At 43.0% G+C, this 26,742-nt stretch overlaps 1 protein-coding gene across 5 annotated transcripts; it reads right to left on the bottom strand.

The window, feature by feature from the left end:
* Positions 1–3,164: 3,164 nt before the first annotated feature.
* Positions 3,165–24,750, bottom strand: VNN1 (vanin 1). Of its 5 annotated transcripts, XM_040599191.1 has the most exons (9): positions 24,572–24,750; positions 22,529–22,760; positions 22,298–22,428; positions 20,263–20,455; positions 18,775–18,801; positions 7,204–7,468; positions 5,844–6,217; positions 5,507–5,677; positions 3,165–4,170 (listed from the first exon to the last, which is right to left on the bottom strand). In XM_040599191.1, exons 2-9 carry the CDS (start codon positions 22,739–22,741, stop codon positions 4,051–4,053), a joined length of 1,494 nt encoding a protein of 497 aa, XP_040455125.1. In that variant the 5' UTR covers positions 22,742–22,760; positions 24,572–24,750; the 3' UTR covers positions 3,165–4,050. The 5 variants fall into 5 exon arrangements, with proteins under 5 accessions (XP_040455125.1, XP_040455124.1, XP_040455123.1 ...); XM_040599190.1 differs by lacking the exons at positions 18,775–18,801; positions 20,263–20,455; positions 22,298–22,428; positions 22,529–22,760; positions 24,572–24,750 and adding exons at positions 8,078–8,270; positions 9,339–9,469; positions 9,570–9,801; positions 11,737–11,859 and having other exon boundaries at positions 7,204–7,495; XM_040599189.1 differs by lacking the exons at positions 3,165–4,170; positions 5,507–5,677; positions 5,844–6,217; positions 7,204–7,468 and adding exons at positions 14,256–14,760; positions 15,008–15,178; positions 16,944–17,317 and having other exon boundaries at positions 18,510–18,801; positions 22,529–22,799; positions 24,570–24,750.
* Positions 24,751–26,742: the final 1,992 nt, after the last annotated feature.

The raw sequence follows: 26,742 nt of genomic DNA, 5'->3' as shown, positions 1-26,742 counted from the left end.
ATATGTACAATAAAGTACATTTGATTTTGTTCCGAGTTAAAGTTTACCTAAAGTTGTTACCAGTCTTAAGTCAGCTGTAAGTTTTAGATCATACCTTTCTTTCTTAACATGGTATTTTTCTATCTTCATCTGAAGCTTTGCACCAATAAAAACTATTAAGGTGTTGTTTTTCTCTCTATGTGGTCAGAAACACCGTGGACAGGTGGGTCTTGTTTGCTTTGGCCAGCATCAACGTACAAGGAAGAAATATTGATGTGTGAAGAGTAGGCTTTTCCAGCTCAGAAAAGGATGGGATATTAGGATACCATCTGGAGTAGCTTTTGAGGTGGAGTCATTGACGTGAATTACATATAAATTAATCTGATTCTTCTCCTCTGGCATATCTGTCCGAGAGTCAGTAAACACTCCTGTTCTTTCAGAAAATCAAATTCTGTCCCATAAGGAAAATGTAGAAAAGACTTCCCCTGCCTCCCTCCACCCTGCCCCCCAAAGACGAGCTAACATTCTCTCTTTTCTAACTCCCACCTAGCAGATAGGAAAGTAATTGTATAGTCTGTTACCCTTCTGTGAATTCAACAGAAACTGTTCTAGATGAATGTGATTTGCTTTATCTGACATTCATTATCGCTCTGCTTCTGTATTCTGAATATTTCTGTAATTTACATCATTTGAAATTGGCCTTTATTACAAAAACTCACATTTCCTAAAACAACTTCATCTAGTCACTGTGACCACCAAGTTCCTCTGCTGAAGATTTGATTGGTGTTTGCACTCCTTCCAGGGAACTTTTACCCCAAAGCAGGGTTCATGGCTCTTATGCATTAAAATGATGGAGCTATTATGAGATTGCTGCAACAGTCCATGTAACTTCATCCTCTGCTTTACCTTCAGAAATGAGAGAGGGATTAATGAACTCCTCAGTGGTCCGTTGTATGGCACCCTCATCACCCTCTCAGGGAGAGGCAAGTGTGCAGCAAATCTCAAAAACTACAGGTCAGCTATTCTTCAGATTTGAGTTTAGTGCAATTTTCAAGAAATCCTGCACTTCTGCACCCCCAATGGGTGAGGCTCAAGAGTCCTTTCCTGGTAGCCTATAAGCTACTTAACTAGCAATATCAATTGTATCAGACCCATTTCCAGCTCTGCTAACCTAAGACAGTCAGCTCTGCATGTATCTGGGAAGTACTCTAAACTTCAGAACTGCCAGCAAGCAACGTGTGAGAGATTTTTATGTTCAATTACTACAGCCTGAATAGTGACAAGGAAGCAGAATGTGGCACAAGATCTGCCCTTGAATAGAAGAGAAATATTTCTTTAAAATTTAGTTAGCTCCCATGGGGACCAATTTAATTAACACTAATGAACTCTTACTGACCCCTCTGCTAGAGATATTTTTGGGAAATTTAACCTGACAGGAGAAAGATTAACCTACTAACAATAAACTGTCTACAATTCCATTCAGTCCAGGTCTCCCAACTGTATTCTTCTTCAGGTCCAGAAAGGTTATTATAAATTCCACATCCATTTGGAGTACATTAAATACTCAGCATTTAGAGTACCAGCAACCTGCAAAGTATTTGTTTGTTTCCAGAGTGCCACTGATGCATCCGTGAGGTGTTTCTCTCTAAAATGTACTCAGATTCTTCTTTTTTGTGGATTAGCATGTAAAGATATTGATGCCAACCAGTGAAAAAATATTTTAATCGAGAGTTTTGACTGTTACAACAAAAACGAAGGTCAAATAGTGTTCACATGCCATTCCAGTAGCGGTTGCTTTTTTTTTTTTCCTTTTCCGTATGAGCAGTTCTAGGCCAGGTAATAAAAGCGTATTTTGCCTGAAGGGCAGCCAAGGGGGAGAAGGAGGTGAGTGGCAGGTTGCGTGAGAAGGAGGTGCGGTGCTGGCTCCATGCCCCATTTTGCAGCTCTTGCAGCACCTGCGAGGTGAGAGGGCTGCAGGAGGCAGCAGCCTTCCCCCAATGGAGCTTTCTCTTTCTTCCAGCCCTACCCGCTGGCCAAGGTCTGAGCTGTCCCAAGGAGCAAGGAAGATTGGAACAGAAAGGTATGAGAGAAGGAGCAAGGAAGACTGGAACAGAAAGGTATGAGAGGAAAGGGGTGGAGGAAAAAAGCAGGGTTCAGGGGCAACAGAGAAAAAAAATTATGTTTTCAAGTTAAAAACTGTGTTAGGGTCTTTTTCAGTAGTGGAGTTTACAAATCACGGTAGCTTTTGCCTTTCTCAGAGTATTTCCTTGAGCCCTCCCAGGGCAGACAGCTGAGTGAGCAGCACTGAGGATGGATGGGGAAGCACCACAGAGGGGGCCACCCCCAGGACAAAGCTCCTGGCTGCTCTGCTGCAGAGACACCTTCCACCGTACATGCCTGACTGCTGAACCCAGTGCAAATCAACAGACCCGCACAGTCAATGGGGGGACACTGCAGACCTTCATAACCAGCATGTTCAGTTTCGTTTGCCCTTCCCAAACCATTGCCCATTATGGACGAGGGGCTCCTGGAGGCTACTGGACTGGCTCGGGAAGCAGGCTTAGCTCTCATCCTTCAGTGTGGCCATCTGCCTCTTGAAATTCTGGACCCCATACACACAAAACAGTCACATGGAATTAGTACTGCCACAGGTTGGTCAGAAATCCTCTTGACCAAAGCCCTCTCTGATGAAAGACTAGTCTGGATTACAAGAAGTCAGGTGAGAAAAGTGAGGTGCTGGACAAGGCACCAGCAAGCACAGCCTAGAGGCCCTGCCTTTCTTGAATAACTGCTCCCACGCGGTACAGTCCCTCCCCTGCACACAAGCTCAGCTGTTTTCTTTCCAGGATGAAACATGTCCTGGAAGGAGCCTCCGAAGTTGTGTGCTGAGCAGCAGCAGCACATAGGAAAACAGAAATTATGTGATTTCAGCATCTTTTGGACAACATACATTGGGGTGGGGGTGGTGGGTGGTGGTTGTGGGGAAGCCACAGAGTGTTCCTTACATGCCACATTTAGCACAGCTCAGTGCTAAGCATGGTGCAGGCTGCAAGCCAGTGATGTGAAAGGCAGTAGACGCAAAAGTCTGTGTGACAAGCACTGAGTCAGGGACCACTCCAAAGCACATGTGGTGCAAATGAGGCCCATTTGCTGCAGAACACGATAGAAATCAGACCCAGGACTGCCAGGTTTTACATTTGCATTTATCATTATAGAAGTCCCAAATAATGCCCGTCTCACACTACATGGTAGTACATGTTTCAGGTACTACAACATTACCTATTTCCTATGTTTTCACAGTTTTGAAGACATTTTCCAAATACCCAGAAGAAAGTGTTCGCATGCTATGTTTATATGGTTAAATCTGATCTGAAATGCATTAGACACTGCATACATCTCCAATGCACAAAGTGCTGGAAGCTCAGAGAAATTACAGAACTGAAGATGCTTTATGGGGCTCAGCCAAACTCAGCGCCTGTGTGGGTTGTGGAGGGCCACCTTCTCTCTCTAAGGCTGTACCTAAAACCACTTTAAATTTGGGTTTCTCTTCATTGTACAGTCCTTTGGTCAGAATGGAGCCAAGGCCCACCGAGTATTAGGAAGGCCCTATTGATTGGTGTGTAAGGGCTAAGAAACACAGACACTTAGTGGTCCTACAGTCTGAAAAACAGGAAGGGGCAAAAGGGACAAAAGCTTCCTTGGGGAAGATTTTTTTTTCTGCAGCAAACTGGCAAACTTCACATTTCACACATTTCAGTATCAACCTTCTTTCTAGTGTTATTCTGGCAATCTACATGATATCTTTGGGGGAAACATTTATAATTAAGGATTTCATGTGACAGAGCATTCATGCAAAAAAATACTTGCAGTGGCTCAAGTGCTATTATACATCACAAGGTGAAACACATCGCTTTCCCCTAAATAAACCCAACCACCATGGCTGCTGAGCAGAAGTGCAAGATTGCAGAACAGGCATGATACAGGATAACTGCAATGGTTCATGAGGAGGTGGATCACTGCAGGAAATTCACCTCCTGTCTATGGTGGGTGTGTAACACCTAAGGAGTTACATTACTGGGAGGTTCGCAGAGGGTGTGGCAGGTCCTTTTCGTAAAGCCTTCCAAAAAGGGTCACTGTTATGAGTGGTTTCGATGTGCCATGCTTACTTTTCAAACGTCCATCACATAGCACCTAGTTGAAAAGAGAAAGAATGGCACCAATAGTCAGCTTACAGAGTTGCAATATTGCATGGTACAGAAAAGATAGGTCTTAGATGTTGAATATTTTGATGCAGCACTTTTAAAAGACAATCTTGAGAATGAAACAAACCAGAACCGTCTCTGGCTTTGCCATAGCTTTCTACATTTCCTTGGACCTGAGGGTCTTTAAAGCTTCTTCCAGCTTTATCTTTGGAAAAAAAAACCAAAACATTTTCTCAACATCATAAGAAGGTAAGAGTGAGAATAACTGATTTGTAAGGTTCTCATTAGTTACTCATGCATGTCAATGAAGGTTATATACATATCTAGGACAGTAATTTGAAAAGTTTTTTGATTTGTAGATGCCAAAAGGATTTCCAGATATAAGTAGAGAATTTCAAGCTACTGGCCATATGTTGCTTTTCTTAATTACATTCTCTAGACCAATTTGAAATCACTGTTGTTCATAGACTGTGAACACCTGCAACATTTAGGAGCCTTTGTGACAAAAAAAAGGCATGTATTTTTTTAAGAAAATATAAAACATTTTTTTTAAATTAGACCATGATCCTATTTTAGCATACCATTAAATACTTTGATCTATATGTTTTTACAGAAGTGCCATTCGAAACAAGTATGTAGGATGAGCAATGCTTTTCCATTCTCTACCTTTTAAAAAAGTCACTCTTGTTTCCCCTAAAAATTATCAAGTCTTTTTCACTGTCTTCATTGTCTCTTGTAAGTTATTAAATACCTCTTCCAAATAAATTATGATTTCATCTAGCCTCTTATCTAAATCTAAGATTTATGAATCTATAAATATGTTATAAACTAAGGTTTATGAATGAAAACATATTTTAGCAAAAATATATTATGAAGTTTCAAATAAAAAACAATAAACCCTACAAACCCTGCAAAAATCCCTTTTAACATTTTTAACTGCATAGGATCTCTGCTCATGCATGATACTCAATAGTAATTTTTCTTGCTTGGACAATTTCTCAGAGTATTTGATTTCTTTGTCTCTTAAAATGCCCATCAGCAGAGACCTGTACAAAGTAACTCCTTGAAAGCTTCTATTTATAGACTTTGGACCTGAAGTCGAAAGGCATATTTGCTAAAGAAAACATTGAAGAGATTCTTGACCTTAGCATTTATATGTTCTCATCAGTAAGGATTAATTCAGTCCATGCATTTCAATGTCCCCTTGAGTTATGGTCTGCAGAACCAAAGAATGTGGTTCTTGGATACGACTTTGCTGCTATACCAGTGTCCAGCACCACAGTCTGGAAAACCTTGTGTCAAACAGATCCAGGGTGTCCCATTACCTCAAACTCCCCGGGGGCCAGCTGCACCCCGCTGTACAAGACTTCTGGAAAGACGTAATTGGTGCCAAACGTGCCGCTGAGGGAGAACATCTCAAACTTGGTCTGAGCTGTCTCCACGGGCTGCCCGCATGTGTTCCGGTCTGTGCTCTTGCACTTGAGCAGCGTGCATATCTGCAGGGAGGATGATACAGAAAGGCAAAACACCGCTAAGCTTTCAACAGTCAAGAGCTGGATTTGATAGCAAGAAAAGTTCTCATGATGCAGTTAATGGACAAGTGCTTTGGGGTGGTTAGGATGTAGGTATATACAAACCACACACCCCTACAAAACCAATTACCTGCCAATGGTATTTTATGAGAGAACCGTGAAGCCCATCAAATGCACCCAGGACATAAACTTCATCTTTGCTCTTGTTTGACATCTGATAGACCAAATGACAGCAGAGGTCTCCTTGGCAAACTGTGTGATTTCCAGCTTTGAGCCTGAGTTCACTGAAAGTGAATATATCCCGCCGGACAGCTCCCAGAAAAGTGTCTTTTTCTTCTGGAAATTTCTTGATGCTTGTGGCGTATGAGCTCCAGTTGATGGTAGGAGGGTAGGTGGGGGAAAGACGGGGGCGTGCGCTCAGTTCTGCTAGCAGGAGACGTCCTTCCTCAGTCTCGCTGTCGTAATGGTAGGCGGCCGGTCCTTCTGGCGTGAACAGCCCACTGCCTGCCAAGGACACCCACCAGCCCTCCATCAGCTGGCACCCTGGGGCATGGCTTAGCAGGGAGGCCAGCCGCCCTCCATGCCAAACTGGAGGGCTTTGTCGGTGATGCTATTTTCAGTCACCATGTTACGGAGAATTTTGGAAGAATTTTAAAGCACAGACCCACTAAAATACCCATCAGAGTTTAAAAACATGTCCTAAACTTCACAGGTTTTATGCTTTCCTGGATCCTGAATCTGATCCTTAAATGGCAATTTGACACGTGACCATCTTTTTTTTTTTTTAGAACTTAGGTTCATTTAAATATAAATCAGAGCACTAAGAGTGGCATATTTGCCAAAGAAGGAAACCATGGGGTAATTATGTTTCATGGAAGGAAACACAGGGCTGTTGCCTAAACTCAGCTCAATCTATTTAAGGCGGGCAAAAACGTTCCTTTGCAGCCTTCACTTCGGCTTCAGGGGAGAGTTACATCAGCTACAGCAATGTGTTCTCAGTTTACAGGGGGAAAAATGGCAGTTAATATTCATATCAAACAAAAACATAAATTTTCTTTAATTCTTCAGCAGCCACAGAAACCTGAAAATGTTTTATTCAGTATAAAAGAGGAATCCTCCTTTTGGTTTTAGGTTATTAAGTGCTGTTTAAAACATTTTTTCTCCATTTGACTGTTGATTGACTTTTAAACAAAAAATGGTGCTTCTAAACAAGAGGAGGAAAATTTAGGTCAAAATTTGTCCTATTTTTGAAATAAATTTTCACTTTTAAATCATCAATATTTCATGTCATGGACTTTCTAATTTTACCTTTCCCAGTACATTCAACATTTTCTTGCCTGAAGCTGTTTGCTACATTCAATACAACATCAAGAAGATATTTTGTCTGAATGAAATACTATTTTCCAGAGACTTCACTATTTGTAAAACATTTCTATCTGCTTCTGAATTCAATACTCTGAAGACTTTCCCTTTTCCCAAATGCAACTCACCTGTCATTGCAAAGTTGGTGTTGTGAGTATTTGCTGAAAGTAAATTGACACCCATGCCCATAGCCCAGGCAGAGTGAAACTCAACCGCAGTCAGAAACGGCAGGACGTTCATCCAAGCTGTCGGGAAGAGCACGGTGTCCACCTGCAACTCACTCACCAGGACCACGGCAGGCTCACGGAAAAGGATGTCAAAGCAAGTGAAAATGCCAAACTTCCCAAAGGGGGTCTCAAAGGTGATGGCTTCTGGCTCTTTGGGGTAATTAAACTGAGTTTCTCTTCTAAACAGATTGTACTGCAGGTGAAGAAAATGGCATCTCAGAAACCAAAAATAAGGCAAGGTTATGAACAGCTACTTTTAGGCGTTAAGGCAAAGCTGGGTGTTGAGATACTTAAGCTGACCAACACAGTGGGTTTGCATCCATCCAGCCAACCCTCTCTCTCTGCGAAACAGGGTGGCTGTGCCCCAGCTGCCTCCTGGAAGTGATGTCCAGTCAATACTAACTGCTAAACCTTGCCAAGGTATCACCTGAAAATGCATTATCTGGCTTGGATAAAACTCGGCTGTACCGAGGACCAGCTAATATTTATGAGTATGGAAAATATTGTCACTGATTATTTCCCATTTACTATCATAAATGTAGCCCACAGGTGTTTGGTATCCAGCATGCGCTCTGCGGCTGCAATGCTCCTGGGATTAATGCCTGATCAAACAAACACTTGCCTGCTTTTCCTTCTAGCCATAAGAACCTTGCATTAGATCATCCTGGAATGGTTGACACTCTACAGTAATGTAAATTTATTGTATAAACCAGCTGAAATCGGTACCAGAGATAAAAAATATACTGATAATGCTGATGCTGAAGGGCCTCCTTACCTTGTGGTAACGAGCCACTAGTTTCCCCTCTGGGTCAAAGACGACATCAGTATTGTACTGATAGCGACCATCACTTGGGCAGCCAGGATCACTGGAGTTACACGGCTTCTTGTCCCCAATGTTTGCAACCACATAGATGGAGTTATTCCTGGCCATGCAGCTGAGGCGTTCCTGCACTGGTGCTGGACCATATCTAATGCATTTTTGGTGAAAGAAAAAAAAAACAAATAATTCTACAAGTTTAAGTTCAGATATTGAAGAAATGCATTCAAAATTACTATTCTGAGTGCAAATCTCGAGGTCCTGAAAAAGGGCTAGATAAAATCATAGTTTCTGTTCATTTTCTTCTCTGTTCATAGCATATTTTTTTAATTGCTGGTCTCTTTTATCTTTAAAAAATGGTCTCCCTGTGTTCCTATTTCCCATGCCCTTAACAGTGTTATGTTATTTTCTGCGTGGATGTAATACCCAGCTAAGACACATACAATGATATGGACAGCTTCAGAAAACAAGGGAGAGAATAAAATGGTATACTGGCATAAACGTAAAATAACATTAAAATATTTTTTCAGCCAGATCCAAGCCTTGTTTCCAAAAGACTATTTTAGCCTTTGTTAAGACTCGGTGCTCATAAGCCTTTAGTAAAATGTGGCCACAGCATTTACAGAACTTAAGACCCCTGAAAAGCAGCTTCACAAAGCCTCAGAAGGGAATAAAAATCCCCTTAGCTTAGACCCGAACTTGGCCCTCTTGTGTCCCCTGCTGGCAAACATTTAGAGCAGCCCTGTGTAATACAGCAGACTGTTAGTGGCTGGATTTCTAAAAGTCAGGCTTCTTTCGGTTCTAGATAAATATTCTGTGCAACTTGGTTTAGAAATGACCCAGCCAAATGAGCCGAGGGCTGAAGCACTTTGTATAATCTGTGCATCTGACATGATAATAAACTAGCTTATACTTACAGAAGATTTTCACAATTGATCTGAAATGATAAAGTTTACATGTTTTAAAAATACTGATTTTGCCCAGAATTTCCTCATTTTCCTCTTTTTGCAACTTTTAAAGTGGGACTGTCGCAATACTTTTCCCTTACATATTCCCATCCCATTTAATTAAGAGTTCTTTTTGATGCATCTCATTCTATGACACTTGGGATTTCTAATAGAATAAAAAATTTAGCAGTCCTTAGGTGTTTACTGGGAGCAGCTCATGACTGCATGAGACACTGGCTTGGAACCACATCAATCACTGCAGAAGAGATCACCTTGTGGGGTCGGTGCAAGGAATCCAGTTCACCGCTGGATCAGGGATATCCTCCAGGTAGGGGTAGATGGTTTCTCTCGTGAAAAGCCAGCCGTAAATGCCATCTTCAGGAGTCACAATGATGTGGGCGCCCTGACACAACAGGCTCCGTTAAGAATTCACCCATCAGCAGGTAACCAGGAGGGACAGTGGGAGAAGAAAACATTAGCAACGCTCACAATACACCTAGTACCTGCTGGGTGGCTTCCTTGATGGCTCCTTCCAAGACATCCATGTTCCTGTTCATCAGGGCCAAAGCTTCGTCGGGAGAAACAGGCTCATCAGTGGCATCTGGCAGGATGACCGCGTGCTCATAGACGGCTGCAATGAAGGTGTCGGAGGCAAGGGCCTGAAGGGCTGCGAGTGCAAACACTGCAGCGTGCAGGAGAGGCTGGGACGGGAGCATGGCTGGTGCCTCACAGCTCCTGGTTTGAACAGAGGGATTAAAAACCGGGTAGAAATAGGAGGAGTAAAAGCTAGTAAGTTTGCTTTGGAAATAATCTTCTGTTGAGTAATCTGTAAAGGCGCAGTATCGTTCTGCCAACAATCAGGATGTTTATTTATAGTAAGAAGTCAAAGAAACATTTCTAGGAATTGGACCTGGTTTCCAGTTTGAAATGCTGTAAATAACAGGTGAACAAAAGGCTAAGAGAGCGTGTCAGAAGCAATGCTGATCTACAAGGAGCTCTGCGAAAGAGGCGCTTCCAAACCCATCTCGAGGTGAACCCAGACTCCCCTGGTCAGGGCACACTATTCCATATAACCTTACTGCATGTGGCTGGATCAATTAAAAATTTAGCCAGTGCTGAAGGCAGATCACCTGCATGAAGTACAGCCCTCATGCCTCAGAGTGCAGCTGATCCACCTACGTGTATGAGGCATGCAGTCCTGCCGTGCCTCCTGCCTTTGGCCAATGGATTACTATAGCTGTAGCAGCTGCCCTGAGAGTGTCCTCCCTCCCAGGCTCATATCGCTGTATAAACTAACCCTTGAACTGTGCTGATCTCTTTGCCTAGGGCTAACATCCTTGCTTTTTTGTGAGAAAGAATTAAAACAACACAGTTTGGGGTTTTTTACTTTTTTTGTTACAAAAGTCACTTTATGCACAATAAGCCATTTGAAATCACTCATACCCATACGAAGCAGGTTTTTTTCTCATGGAAAGCAATTTTTGCATAGTATTTTGGAAATAGAATATACCTGATATAGTTTCAGGTGCTTCATAAAAAAACCTTTGTTAGAACTTGTGGAGTGTCTATAAGGGTGAAGGGACATAACCTGGCTAAACGTTTACCACACAGTAAGAAACCAAAGAAAATATTCTTCATCCTGACAGTATCTTCCTCTCCACTATGTACTTTCACCCAGAAGTTTTATTTTTCTCCATCATCATCAAGGCCTCCTCAGGAGAAACTGGCACTTCAGTGATGCTATGATTCTAAGACCATGCTGTACTCGTATGACGGCTGCAACGCAGCTGTCCAGGTCACAGGCTTCCAGAGCAGGCAGCACCAAAAGCACAGCAGAGGCATAGGCTTTAGGAAGACCCATGTCTGGAGCAACCAAGTCACCCAAGGAGATGTCAGGGGCAAGCAAAGATGGGGGCCTTAGAAGGGAAAGTCTTGCATGAAACCTGGGAATTCCCCAGAGTGGCAGAAAGCCAACACCTGGGGATGCAATCACCCTGCCCGAAAAGTCTCACCCTGCCCGGAAAGTCTCACCCTGCCCGGAAAGTCTCACAAGTGTCAAAGGCAAGAGAGCCGCCAGCATTGAGCAATTCTGCCTTACACCACTGGCAGAGAAGTCATGGCGAAGCCACCGCTGTGCTGCAGCTGAAGAAACACATCGCCTGCCAGATCTGCAAATAACGATTCAGGTGTGGCATGGCTGTAGTAATGCAGTTCAAGGCAAGCCCAGGTCACAGCAGGAAAACAAGCCAGAATTTGTGAAATCTCAGCACAGCCACATTCCTGCCCAAAGCCGAGGGCACGGGGTGCAGGCAGGGCTGCAGGAGGCAGGCAGCCCTTCCCCAGCTTGGTGCTGCCGCATGGGCACTGCCTGGGCCACCCCAGCCCAGCATAGCACCAGCTCAGAGTTGCAGGGCCTTTGGGGGCTGCTCCTCATTGCAGGGGGCTGCCCGGAGCAAACCTGTTCAGCACACCACACAGTAGCTGAGCTCTAAAGATCTTTTGTCCCCAAAGGTGTTCATTGGAAAAGCATCGTGAATGGGAGCCACAATTTCTAAATCTCACATATTGCAACCTGCTTTCTTATGTCTACGGATCACTCCAGCAGAAACCTTGAAACTATAGCTGCACATGCACAAAAACCACTTGTATCTAGTTGCCCAGGTTTCTTACCTTCTTTGGTTCTGAGGTCAGCTGTCAGGTAACAAAACGCTTTTTTACTGCATTTCCTTCAGAGAAGTATGAATTGTTATCGGTGGTTACACACAGGCTTGTCTTTATGCAGACTGAGTTGCTATGTGGATAATGGGTAGATTTGCACCAGATTACATTCTGTATGCTTGACTCACTTTACACAATAACACATTTCACAACGATATATGTTACACAATCTTTGTAGCAAAAAGAGTTTAGTGTCGTGATGGCTTATGCCGGTCTTCTATAGGAAAATACTCAACATGCAAATATACCTAAAGTACAATAGCCTTGAACTGAATCCTGAATTCAAGATACTCACCAGATTCAGGGCTGGGATCACATACTACTTGCACACACATTCCCTCAGCCAGAGGACTAGTATCAGCAGTGAACAAACCTGAAGGAGCCGCGCCTCAGCTCTGAGACTGGCTCTGCATTCCTGCTGGAGCCCTTCTGCATTGCAAGAGCAGACCTTCCATGCCATAGCCTCCCTTAAAGCCAGATCCTTTCCCTGAGAGAGTTGCAGTATCACCCACCAGGTTCCCAGGGAACAAGTACAGCGTCTGCACTGAGTTTGTACCCATGGGAAGAGGATCACACTGGATAATGCCTCGCCGTACTGCAGTCAGTCTGCAGTCAGACAGTAACTGACTCCAACAGTGAACAAGGTTTTAAGAACGCGTAGCTCTAGCAGCAGTGAAGTTGATCTTCCATGAGTCAGAGTACATTCTCTGGGGCTTTTGATAAATATTGTTGTGTTAGACATGATGCTAATGTCACATGTGAGTACCTATTTACATTTGAAAACAGAAAAGGTCATATGGTGACATCATGCATAATCAGTGCTGGAGTTGGGATAGTATTTGCACTCCCAGCATCTCACCAGTTCCATAACAGAGGTACATGGGACTGAGGATCTTGACAGCACCACGAGAGCACTGAGGCCAGGAATGGTGCCAGTGTGGGGAAAAGGAAAGATAAATTAAACTAATAGCAGTTTCTGACTACTCTTAAAGACACAGCCACAAACATGCACATCTTTATACACTGATATGCTGAAGGAAGGTCACTAGGGTCCAGCAGCAGCAATAAAGCACAGGTTGCTGGGGGAGAAGAGGAAGCAAAGATGTCAAGAGTGTCTTCTCACCAGGAGTAGCTGGTCTTAAGTAGAAATCTGAACCCCCTAATCCCTACAGCAAATTCATTTGCAGGGCAGCACCACCCAGCATTATCACGAAGAAGCAAAGGAAAAGCCTTATTTCACATACGTTGGTGTTATATGACCAGAAAGAAATCAAGAAGATGGGAGGAAGGAGCTGCTGTATGATACAAGGCCACTCAGTGATATCTTTACTGGCTGCAAACAGTTCAGCACTGAAAAGCATCCAGTGAGTGCGGCCAGCCGGTGTTGACAAGCTGATGTTCAGAACTGGCAAGCAAAATATTTCAGTTTGAAGTTTTGCTTCAACGGAGATTTCAATGAAATGATAATTCATGTTGGGTTCTGACCAAGAAGTGGTGGCAGGTTTTGTTTCAGGGTTGGTTCTTTGATTGGAGTCCTTGCTCAGTCTCCATGATGCACTATTTTGTGTTGCCATGTTCTGTTGAAAATTATTAAATTGATTACTGCTTATGAAAAAGTCTTTGTCTTCAATTAGGAATCATTTAACTTGGACGGTGAGCTCAGGAAGCTCAAGGACAACTTTAACGAGCAGGTGGTGTTTGTCCTGAGCCCCCTGAACAAGCAAGATATGAGCAGGACCATCCACACATAAATATTGTGTGCGGCTGTGTCATGACAGTAACTCCACCACGCTTGGGTGTCTGCCAATGTCCCTGGCATGTGTGAACCTTATGAATCATGAGATACTGCATGCCTGCACTTAGCCTAAACTTACAAGTTTACATACACTAGGTGTGTAAACTATTTTTGTTTTTCACTGAGGATAAAGGCGAGCAAGGTCTGGGACTGGGCAGAAGCCTCACCTACGGGTGGACGCAACATGTAGGAATTTTCCCAGTTACCAAGAGACTCCTGGCACCAGCTGCAGTGGGGCTTCGCAGCCAGAGTGTGGACCTGGATGACGTTAAGCTGGTAATTGGTGATGTGTCCTTTTCTTAGTCTCTGTAACGCTTTGCAGTAATGATTTGATGCTTCCCTCCTATTGCTCTTTTATCATATTGTGCATAATAACCAGTACTGTTTCCTTTTATCATATAGCATGCTATTTTCCTTTATTATATTGTATTATAATAAACTGCATTTATTCTTATATTTAATTTGGAATTCAGTTTTGCTTGCTATCCAGTCAATCGAAAAACACATGTGCCACATGACATGGAGCAATGGCATAATGGCAATAAAACCAAAGCAACACAAATAGAAAAAAATTGTATAAGTGGGGTAAAAGAGCAGACTTGCATAGGTCAGCATAAGTAGTTGTATCAGAGGCAAAGCATTACTGAGCTTTTTTGCACAGAGCTGCCACAAATCATACCTTTCACTGTTTTATTTACTGGTCTCATAATAATCTGCAATTATAAAATATGCTATTTTAATAAGAATGTATCCTCTGGCCCACAATACAGCATTTTTGAGGGCTATAAAAATAAAAATCCAGAAAACAGAGAGAGAACCACAACTGTTTTTTTGCACTAATAAAAGATTACTAATTTTATCATATAAAGATAGATACTTCTCAATAAATGGTAGCAATAAAATAATATTGCTGTGTTATTACTAAACTAAGTACATTGATAAGAAGCTTGTGAAACTGGAAATAAGAAACATAGATGGGATTGTTGTAGTAGAGGACGCTGTATCTTATTTGGATACAACATTAATAGTGTACAGCTTCAGTTACGGTAATATCATGGGGAAGGTGATGGTTGTGGGTCTTGTTTCAGATGATCTTTTTCATACCACCGTCCAAAAAGTGTCACAGTGACAACTGGTCTTGTTGGTCTTGTCTTACTTATCAAGCACCCATCATCCAATACCTAATTGAAAAAGGTAAGAGAAGGACATGATTAGAGCAGTACCCATACAAACATGCTAAGAGCTCAGAAAAATGTGATAAAACAGGAAGAAGGTACCTAGATCATATCTCTTACTGAAAACAGTCACTTCATTAGAAGGTATTTAATAGATTTGATTATTCACTATTGGCTGTTTTGAGAGAATTTATCCCATCACCTGCAGAGAACCTAGAACCTAGCATGACACAGCTCCAGGGTGTCCCATTACCTCAAACTCCCCGGGGGCCAGCTGCACCCCACTGTACAAGACTTCTGGAAAGACGTAATTGGTGCCAAACGTGCCGCTGAGGGAGAACATCTCAAACTTGGTCTGAGCCGTCTCCACGGGCTGCCCGCATGTGTTCCGGTCTGTGCTCTTGCACTTGAGCAGCGTGCATATCTGCAGGGAGGAGAAGACAACAACATATTTAGGAAGACAGAAATACTCTGGTAGGAAAGTCTTGTGTCATCAAAGTGTGTGTCAGAGCACATGACTATCACAGGATCTCTTTCATAATCTTTAAGCAACTTCTTTTTAGTTGTAGCTTATTTTTTCACCCCTTGATCTGACTGGGGGTATTCCAGACCTCCATTGCCTTAGTAGTTAGAAATAACCTGTTTCTGATGTAAAATTCTGCCAGAGCAATTTATTTCATCCCTAAAACCCAGTCCTGTCACTTCCAGTAATTCTTCCAATTGCCAGTTTTCCTGTTTGAAGGTTCCTTTCCCACATGTCTTAGTAAGAAAAGTCTGTGAATGGAAATTTTAGACACATGAAACACAGTCCTCCTCATGGGTACGTTGTTCAACTGTATTCACAGGTTCTCTCACTGGTATTTGTACACGTTGCTAACGACAATTCATTAGACAGCCTGGCAGTCCATGGGAAATCTGAATCTGATGTTCTCTATCCAAACCCTGGTGAATATATGTCTAAGTGATGAAGTTAGCATCCTTTGTTAGAGTTTCGTGTTAGTGGCTGCAGTACATAAAGGCAAGTAGGAACGGCAATGTTTTCCTTTTGTCCGTAAGAGCTTTTTTATCCTGCTGATAAATATTTATGTACATCATGAAGACATATGAAATAGGGCTAACACTCCTGTGAAGATTCAAAAGATATTGGCTGGTTTTGCTGTCAGGTGATAGAATTTTTCTATGTGTCAGGTATTGGGAGACAGAAGAAGCATATTTGCAAACATCAGAAGTATTATTCATCAGCAAGTATGGTTTTGTGTTGAAATACAAATAAGCTGAGAAATAAAGAACAAAATTCTCTCAGCACGTTCTGAGGGAATGAAAAAACTACTGAGGGAAAAAGGAAGAGTAAAAATTCCTGTCCACTCTAGAAAATTCAGTATTAGTAGAGACGATGTGCTCCTTCCACAATCACCGAAATAAATTTTTCAAGTGAGTTCACCAAGAACTGAATTTATTCAAGCTGCCTTCTTAAATGTATTGGATGAGCTGTTTTCTGGCTAAGACCTCCCCCCATATACGGGAGTCTGTACCAGCTGATAAAAAAAGGCCACGCCGACAGACAGAAGTAACTAAAAAAAGAATAATCTGGCACACATGCTGGGCACAATAACTAAATCAGGAAGGCAAAGAATGTTTTCTAATATGGCTTTAAGCAAATTCCACCAGAATGTAACTCACTGTCTTCTCAAACATTTGATTGAAAGAGAGGAAGAGTGGATTTTTCCTGTGGAAGTCATATGCAATTTCTGTAAATTACATTGTTATGATTTGGGTAATGACAAAAAGTTAACATCTCTATGACTCTAAATTATCAAAGCAACTCATAAAGATAGATAGGATAAATTGATTTTTTAACAGGAACTGTTTGATGAAGAATACAGTGATGATTCAGAACACTTACTGCAGATAATCGCAAAAGAGGACCTAAATTCAGCCAATATTGCATGCCTAAAAAGGCAGTGAGTGCACTCTGGGATCTTAAAAGAGGTTTAGATACTCTCCACTGTATTTGTTGGACTTAAAGGTAAGCAGGCTTGGAAGTTTCAGCAACTACTTCCCATCGCTAACAAATAGGACACCAGGACTCCAGCATACAAGAAAGTCACTGTCTTTTTCCCACACAGAGCTGAAGGTTTCTCCCTGTAAAGTTTCCTAAAATAAGTAATCCCCCTCCAAAGAATCATTACCTGCAAATAGTATTGTCCTTCAACAACATGAAGCCCATCAAAAGCACCCAGCACATAAACTTCATCTTCTCGTTTCCCCGCCATCTTGTAGCTCAAGTGACAGCAGAGGTCTTTCTGGCAAACGGTGAGATTCCCCTCAGGCTTAGTGAGCTCAGTGAAAGTGAACCGGTCATGGAAGATGAGTCCACTGAAATCACGGTCATTCAGTGAGAATCTTTTGACGCTCAAAGCATATGAGCTCCAGCTGACAGCAGGTGAGGAGGCAGGAGAAAGGCGAGGGTGCGAATCTAGCTCAGCAATAAGGAGGTGACCATCCCCACTTTTCATATTGTAGTAGTATGTTCTGGCTCCGTCTGGTGCATAAATACCACTCCCTGAGGAGAGTACAATAGTCAGTCCAAAAAGAATTAAAAAAATTCATATCGTGCTTTTAATTGTCCCTACTGCTAGCTTATCCACTATTTTATAAATATTACAGAAATTTTAGTCTCACCAAAGGTGATCATTAGCAATGCACTACACAGAGCTCATGTTTTGGCAAAAGATAGCATTTATTTCCCTGCGTGAGGTTTGCTCAGTATAGCCAAAGGCAGAGGATGTTATGTTATGGTTGTGTTTATGGTGTCCCCAGTTCTCTTTTCTCCTGTACACAACAGAGTCAGTCAAGAATTCCTTTCTTCTCGGCTACTCAGTGTAAAAGGACCATTTACCAATTGAGACCATCCAAAACACAACACAGGCAAGTATCACAGGACCATTCTGGTGAACACAGAAGGAGATAACAGCTCTCCAGCCCCATTTCACACTGGCTGAGGACTTGCCCCTACATAGGGAATTCACGCCTGACCAGCGCCAAGCAACAGAGGGAAATCAAAGATCTGTCATACCCATCACTGCTGAAGAGCCACATAAAATGGACAACAAGCAGTGGCCTGTCAGTCATTTTAAATGAGAAGCCCCAAGCCAATACTGTGGTTTCACAGCTCAGTGAAGATACTGGTCTAGCTGAAATATACTATACCATGAGCTAAGCTCTAGAAAATCAGTGCTATGCTCTTACAAAACTCAGGCTTCTTAGCAACGTTAGTGAAACAGGTCTGAAAATTTGGTTTTTTAACACAACTGTGTCAAATATAGCTACAACTAAGTCTTTCATTTGACTAGAATAAATGGAGACATGTATGCAATTTACAAGTATATTTACAGTGTGGCATTCAGTCACGGACTTAGAGGTGGAGAGGAAAAGAGCCTAAGTTTCAGAAGTTTCTACTCAGGTATGAGGGGTAGTAACTTACTAGTTGTTTAGAGGCATTAAAAGAAACAAAAGAAAATCCTAAGAAGCTAGAGTGAAGAAAGGAAAACACCACAAGTTTTGCTGTGCCTTGTATGGCACCAGTAGGAACAGGTTTTGTCGGGTTTAAAATTTGGTAACTAGACTCTTCACCTTGCAGATAAACACATCGTATTCCTCTGCAAAATCACGTTGCAGAACAGAGAATAAAGATTCATGGTTATTTTTCAGTTTTTTTCAGAAAATATTTTTCAGTCAGAGTAAGAATTAATTACCTGTCATTGCCAAGCTGATGTTGTGAGTATTTGCTGAAAGTAAATTGACACCCATGCCCATAGCCCAGGCAGAGTGAAACTCAACCGCAGTCAGAAACGGCAGGACGTTCATCCAAGCTGTCGGGAAGAGCACGGTGTCCACCTGCAACTCACTCACCAGGACCACGGCAGGCTCACGGAAAAGGATGTCAAAGCAAGTGAAAATGCCAAACTTCCCAAAGGGGGTCTCAAAGGTGATGGCTTCTGGCTCTTTGGGGTAATTAAACTGAGTTTCTGACATAAAGAGGTTATACTGTAGGGGAAGGAAAAAAAGAGAAACCAGTTAAAGGCACTGCAATATCCTGGAGTTACTCCCTAAAACTGTTCAGAATGACTGGAGAAGTATTTTGACCTGTGTTTGAAGCCTTCACATGTGGGAAGTCAGGCTAAAATTGTTATGATCAGCGTAGTGCCCAAAAGGTGGCTATGGGGAGACATACTGTCCTGGCATATAGCTAGGAAAGCAACCAGCTGTCTGCAGGTTTGTTAGTGACAGCCACCTGCAACCTCCATAAAAATATCATCTCCACTCTCCCCACCTAGATTATAATTCTGGTGACCTGAAAGACACACAGAAGAGAAATAATGGAAGAGGAGCACGGAGGATCTGGTGCCAAGAGACAGGATTGGCAACCTTGGTGTGGAGACGTACAGGACTGGAAGCACGAAGCACCAGCAGGAAGCACAAGACAGTACTGGGAGACTGCAAAGCAGAGAGGAAAACAAAGGCTGTGGTGATGGGGGAAAGGTAGATGATCTCAGCAAAGAGAATAATCTAAGTTTGCAACATTCTCAGCTTTCCAGCATTTTCCTTCTTCCTTCACGTTCATGTTTACTAAAAGAATTCTTTAATCTCCAGCTGGCCTGGACAATAAACATGTGCACCGAGCCAGGAAAGAGGTTCAAGTTTACTGAACTTGTAACTCAGCCCCTGGGCCATGCCAGGCTGGCACACAAGGGACCAGCCTATTAGTGTCCCCCTCACTCGGTCTGCTCACAAAGAAGTATCTTGGCATAATCTGGGAAGAACCAGGTGAAATACTGGGCCTGAAGAACATTAAATAAACAACTGACTTCAGTCTGGCCACATAGGCATGGTATCTGGCACATGACCGCCAAACAACTTTAACAAACTTTGCAGGTAGGCACATAAAACTGAAAGAAGATACTTTCATTGGGTGCAAATGTTTCAATGCTCTCATCTCTTTTTACACCTGACTTAGGTCCATGGGTTTTTTCCATGATAAATCCTGCTATGCAAAAACTGTGCTGAATCATCATCGGAAAAAAAATATAGGAAAGGGCCTGTCTTCCTTGAATCAGACTACTCACCTAAGATAAGATGCAGATGAACATTTTAAAATCCTGGAATGGGAAGGGCTAGTCTGTTGAAAACTTGGCACTGAAACCTAAAGCTGCTTAAGCAGCGGGATTTCCAGTAATAGGGTGTTAACAAGCTGAGAAAGTCAACCAAACACATAAGCCACTAAATTGGACCTGAGAAATCATTTTTCATTCTAGTCTTGTTTTGAGAAACATGACAGCAAATGCAAATTTGGAGTCAACACTTCACAGCAAGAGAGAGATTCTTTTAAATTATAAACAGAAGCAAAAATCTGCTGTGGGACAATGACTGGCACATAATTCTCTTGCCAAACTGACACAATTTAGAAGTTGTGGAAAAACAGCTCCTGACTTTCCAAGGCCACTTTACCTTGTGGTAACGAGCCACTAGTTTCCCCTCTGGGTCAAAGACGACATTGGTATTGTACTGATAGCGACCATCACTTGGGCAGCCAGGATCACTGGAGTTACACGGCTTCTTGTCCCCAATGTTTGCAACCACATAGATGGAGTTATTCCTGGCCATGCAGCTGAGGCGTTCCTGCACTGGTGCTGGACCAAATCTAATGCATTTTAGGGAAAAGAAAAAACAAACAAATAAACCCTATATCTGTATATCTGTTTATATATAAATATATGTATATATATGTAAATATCTGTACCGCCAGTGGTGTCCATCACCAGAGTGCTGAGGGCACATGGGCAGCACCTCCGATGCTGCAGTCACAGCAGGGCAGGCAGATACACAAAGTTGCTGCAGCACTCTCTCAGGTTGCTTCCTGCACCTTGGGGTAGGTCCTGGAGCCCTCCCATGGGTGTCGGAGGGCCATGCTGCCCCTGGGCTGCCCGCCAGCACCCCTCCGCACCCAGAACACGCTCTGCAGCAAGCAGATAACCCTAGGGCTGGGAAAGGGAAGGAGAGGAATTGCTGGGCAGAGGAAAAGAATAACTTGGTGTCACACCGGAGAACACCTTAGCGTCTGGCATAACAGCACCTGAGGTATATAGCTCTGGGCTCTCGACACACCAAGCAGCGTTGAGCTGTGGAATAGTACAGCTTATGCAGTCAAGGCAATTAATTTCCTCCCACGGATGGGTGCACACAGTCCCCTAGCCATGGCATGAACAATAGTGGGATACTCAGTTCAAGAAGTGACAGGCCATGTGCCATAAACTGGCAGCACCTCTGAGGCACCCATACCAGGCCTGAAAGAGAGCAGACATACCCCTCCTGTAAGGTGGTGATGCATATGGCTTTGCGATGTGTGCATGCGCCATAGAGGAGGGCCATCATGCAAAATACACATATAGCACCAAGGAATAGGTGATCCCAGGCTGTGATGGCAGACATTATGTTCCCACAAGCCGCTAATGAAAATGCTGATTTAGAACAGTGAAGAGACACATAGATCACCTTCACAAAAACTAACTGGAATAAAGACCTGCTTAGACATGCTGCCACCCCACACCCCCCATTCACTGACTGCATATTTCAGCTGCTTATGTCTCAGTAAAAAGTTGCACATCCTGCACTTCTCCCCATTGTGAATCCTCCCCTTGGGACCGTTGAGGAATTACATCCTCGCAGATGTAGTAACATGCAGTAAGCACATCACTGTCGGGCAGGTGCAGCAAGCTGTGGTGAAAAAGGCAGATCACAGCTGTAGTGCCATGGCTGAGCACTTACTGCATGCTGTATGGATCTGAAGTCCAGCACTCAATTATAGGTTAGCTTGTCCCTGCTGGAATATGATGCTTGAATGACAGGTCATGTTCTACAGCACAGAGACTTTAGCAATTCGTACTTCATCCTATCTTAACTGTGAAAAACTAAGATTAAAAGTTTCTGGGTCTGTATCACTGAAAAGTTTGGATTTTGACTACTGACCTCATCACCTCTGTTATTAGCCACTCAGAAACTAGTTCTTGGCTGTCAACAAAAATGGTATGTGTGCTTTTGTTTGAACATTGCATTTGTAAAAACACAAACAAACCAGCAAAACAAATAAAAACTAGCATTAAAAATTTACTATCAGTTCTATTCAAAATAGAGTGAAAAAAACTGAAAGCAGAATGAGAAGAAGCATATTCTGGCACCAAAGCTTTTCCAAGTGCAAAAAAAGGTGTTTCCTCTACATTCAGTAACCCAAATTTGTATATTGTTTGAATTTCTCTTTTGAGTGTCTAATTCAAAAAACAAGTTGTTTTTATTAACAGGGTTCCCTTGTCAATTAGTCAGGGACACGTTATATATTTTAGCATGTGATTTATCTTCATATGTAACTTTAATTGAAACTTACTGTCATGTCAAAAGCATTAGCAGTCCTTAGGTGTTTACTGGGAGCAGCTCATGACTGCATGAGACACTGGCTTGGAACCACATCAATCACTGCAGAAGAAATCACCTTGTGGGGTCGGTGCAAGGAATCCAGTTCACCGCTGGATCAGGGATATCCTCCAGGTAGGGGTAGATGGTTTCTCTCGTGAAAAGCCAGCCGTAAATGCCATCTTCAGGAGTCACAATGATGTGGGCGCCCTGACACAACAGGCTCCGTTAAGAATTCACCCATCAGCAGGTAACCAGGAGGGACAGTGGGAGAAGAAAACATTAGCAACGCTCACAATACACCTAGTACCTGCTGGGTGGCTTCCTTGATGGCTCCTTCCAAGACATCCATGTTCCTGTTCATCAGGGCCAAAGCTTCGTCGGGAGAAACAGGCTCATCAGTGGCATCTGGCAGGATGACCGCGTGCTCATAGACGGCTGCAATGAAGGTGTCGGAGGCAAGGGCCTGAAGGGCTGCGAGTGCAAACACTGCAGCGTGCAGGAGAGGCTGGGACGGGAGCATGGCTGGTGCCTCACAGCTCCTAGAATGGTCTGACTCATGGACAAACAGTGCAAAAGGAGCATGCATAGAAAAGAAAAGAGGGACAAAATGTAACTTTGAAGGAGGGAGGAAGTGCTAGTCTGTTAAAACATTACCTTGGAATCAAGCATCCCTGGTGACATACGGGAAAGTGTAACAGTAAACAGTAAGGATGTCGCAACTGAACGAGGCTAAGAAACTGGGCAATGCCAAGACTAATTGCACCAATATAAAAATAAATCATTAACCACATGGCTAGAAAGAACGGTCCAATTTTTCTTCTTACACTTTTCTCCATCATTAATTGCAATAGACTTGCTATCCATGTTGTAATAGACAACTATCTATGTTGGCTCAACTGTGATACACAGGTGAAAGGTGGATATGTCACCCCTGGAGCTAGTCTTCTGTGAAGTTTGAGTGGTAAAACTGAGGGTCTTAAAAACTGCTTTGGTCTAGTGTCTTTGTATTCCCCAGTTCCTATGCAGTTCCTGTCAGTATGTGCAGCTTGCTTCCCTGGATTTCTTTAGATCAAAGTCATCACATTAGCATCTCACTGTACTTAGGTGTAATATACTGAAAATTCCAGCAACAGAACTGTCCCTTGCATTTATTCCAGTGGCTCTCCTAGTCACTTTTGTCTAGCTGTACATCACTTTCTAACAGCCTTCCACCAGAAAATATGCATCTGGAGGGAATGTTTTCCTTTGAAGTCAGGCTGGTAAGTACCTCATTGCCTGGCTGCTGCTAGCCTGAAGCAGAATAGCAGGCTAGTTCACCAGGCGCGGTGGCAAGCCTACTCCTCTTTTCACCTCCCCTGTCCCCAGGACCATGCTGTGTATTGACAGGCCTTAATTTTTAATCTTCAATTCAGTTCACATGCATTTTTTGCTATGACATTTTCCATTTTTTTTACTTTATAGCAGTTGCAGTATTCTCATTTGAAAAGGTTTTCTGAAAAGTGGGAAGCAGAACAGGCTGCATGCCTTCAGATACAGCAAAGCTGTCTCAGAGAAGACTGAAATGCAGGTGAATGCAAGGACCAGAGAGTTCCCAGCAAAAGTAGCACTGATCGAGGGTTTCAACCATTAAAAACATCAATTTGCATCTGGTGATGCTCACCTCTAATGACTTCTTTACATCCATTTCTAGATACAGCATGCTCATTCAGGACCCTTAAATACGAGCCTCTAAAAGGCTGCAATAGAGATTGCAGCAATAATTTAAGTAATGTAGCTTGGAAGCCTTCTCCCTTCCCCCCTGTTTTTCTTACCAAATGAAATATGGGCTGAGTCACATTAACCACGATCGGATGTAAGTCTGAAGGAGGAAGCAGTAAATGCTCCCTTGTTTAGCAACAGCTGGGGCAACAGTCACACCAGAAAGGTAACTACCCTGGCAGGGCTGAGTGGAAAAAGTTACAAGTGTGGGGCTGGGGTACTGCCCAGAAAAGTTCAAGTCATACTGCCAGGACGGGGGCGGGGGGGGGGGCCTGTAGTCCACAGGGATGGAGGCATCCCTGACTGCCTCTATCAGCAGGCACCACTGCTACTGCCTGCAGAGCTGGGAGTTCACTCAAGAACAAGGAACTAAAGCCGGTCAAACATGCAAACAAACCCACGGAATAAAACTTAACAAAACTACAGTGGACGAGGGCTGCAGGCAATGTAAGAGGAAGTTTATCCTAAAGCTCATGCTGCTTTCCCTTTACTTTTCATGCCTCCATCCTCCCAGTCCACTCTCCCCACCCCTGTATTTCACTCGTCCCAGTCTCTGCTGCTGCCCGATAATGGTGGCAATCTGAGGACTTACTGTTGTGAAACAGGGTGCAATCAGCTCAGCTGTAAAGGTTAGACTTTATATTGCGGTCTTGTTCCTTTCCTTGTGCTAAGAGGCTGCACGGAAGGCTGTTCCTTCAGCGAAGGGTTAGTCGCGCAATGGAGAAGCCCACGCAGGTCACATCTGCAACCAGGCAATCACTGCAAAGGGGACTGCCGGCAGGGGTGAGGAAATCAGAAGCCGCCCATTTGTAGCAACAACACATAGTACATTACTTAGCTGTAACAGGACACCATGCCCTGGGGCACAGACAAAAATGTAGAAATACTGTACTTTTTCTCCACAAATGAGCATTTTCCATTACTTCTATTATATGAATTGTAGATATTTATGATTTAATACACTTACAGTCTAAAACCTTGTTTTTCCAACATTCACTTTCTTCAAAATCAATGTATTTTGCATCCTGCAAGTCTGGTTTTTTATTATGTTGGCCAGATTAAATGTGAACAAAGTTTTTCTTTCAATACAAGCCTGCAGAACAAGCAACAGAATTAACTGCATAGAAATCTTGGCTGCGCCATGCAAAATAAACCAGTCCGCTTGCTCAGAAAGTACAGTCCGCAGGGTCTGCACCCACACACATGCCAGTGTGTTCCATCTGTTCAAGCTGTTCAGTAGCCTTTCCAAACACCTGCCTGCACAGTCCTGACTCTCCCTTGCACCAGCACAAGCAACCATTTAACAGGAAGACAGATATGCACCTGCAAAATCGCTTATTTTGAGAATTTTTGATATGGACCCACCTGACTGCTTGAAAAAGGTGATAAAGTTATCATCAATAGTTTTGTGGAAAGGAGATTTTCAGAGCCTCAAAACTGTGGCCAGAAAGATTCAAGTAGACTCCTCCAACTACAACTCGTTACATTGTGTGCTGAGATGAGTAACTGTTTTGTTTAAGCAATGGTGTTTTGAGGCTTGTTTTCTTTTTAAAAGTAAATGATAAGTAAGTGTGTGTGTGCGAGTGTGTGTCCACCAAAAATTTCTTCAAAGTATTAAAAATCAGTTGTTATTGGGCCACAACCCACTGCCATGTGCCTGAATGCTACACCACTGAAGTCAGAGGAATTTCTTTTCTATTATCTCCCAGTGTCAAGGTCAAGCCTATGACGACCAACTGTGTCATATAAAAACCCATACAGAACTGCCCAGCGGAGTAGTTCATTTTTTCTGCCAAATCAAGTCAACAAACCCATGTGCACTGATTATGCTGTTAGATAAGGCAACTTGAGAAATAGAATGCCATTATAATTATGGGTATTAACATTAATTAACAATATGATTAATTAGCATTACAGAAACAAGCAGATGAGATCTTAAAGGATCTGCAGTGAAATCATGGTGAAGCTTGCTGTGTGTGTGAAGGGTCTGTTTCATACCACCTCCCAAAGAGTGTTACACTCAAAACTGGCTTTGAAGTCCAGCTTACCAAATGTCCATCAGTTAGTGCCTCATTATGGAAAAGTAAAATAAACAGGAACATCAGCAAAGCAGTACAATTGTATGACAAACACAAAATAATATATTCATTAATGTTCACCTAGTGGAGAGATTCAGTAGCTCACTTGGAGCTACCACAAAGTCTGTGAAAAACTGCACTTCTGTTTTGAGCAAGATCTTGTTCTAGGGCACTTGTGGGAACAGGGAAGAAGAGAATCAGAAAAATGGGCCTGCTGTACGAATGAAACCAGGAATATCAGGCAGAAATAAAGCTCCCTTGAACTCAAGCCAGTTACTGAAATAGAGGACACTGGTAACTACCAAGTTGCCCTGTGTCTTGTAGTGGCTTTTGGACCATTTGTGTTACAAGTCTGACAAACAGCTCCAGGGTGTCCCATTACCTCAAACTCCCCGGGGGCCAGCTGCACCCCGCTGTACAAGACTTCTGGAAAGACGTAATTGGTGCCAAACGTGCCGCTGAGGGAGAACATCTCAAACTTGGTCTGAGCCGTCTCCACGGGCTGCCCGCATGTGTTCCGGTCTGTGCTCTTGCACTTGAGCAGCGTGCATATCTGCAGGGAGGAGGATACAGAAAGGCAAAACACCGCTAAGCTTTCAGCAATCAAGAACTAGGTCTGATTGTAAGAAAAGCTGTCACGGTGAAGAAATGATCCAATACATCTTCTCATTTATTTAGGACAAGA

Source organism: Falco naumanni, chromosome 6 (genome assembly GCF_017639655.2).
Source record: "Falco naumanni isolate bFalNau1 chromosome 6, bFalNau1.pat, whole genome shotgun sequence".
Classification (NCBI taxonomy): Eukaryota; Metazoa; Chordata; class Aves; order Falconiformes; family Falconidae; genus Falco; species Falco naumanni.
The sequence above is the reverse complement of the archived record's forward strand: the minus strand, read 5'-3'. Positions and strand labels throughout refer to the sequence as shown.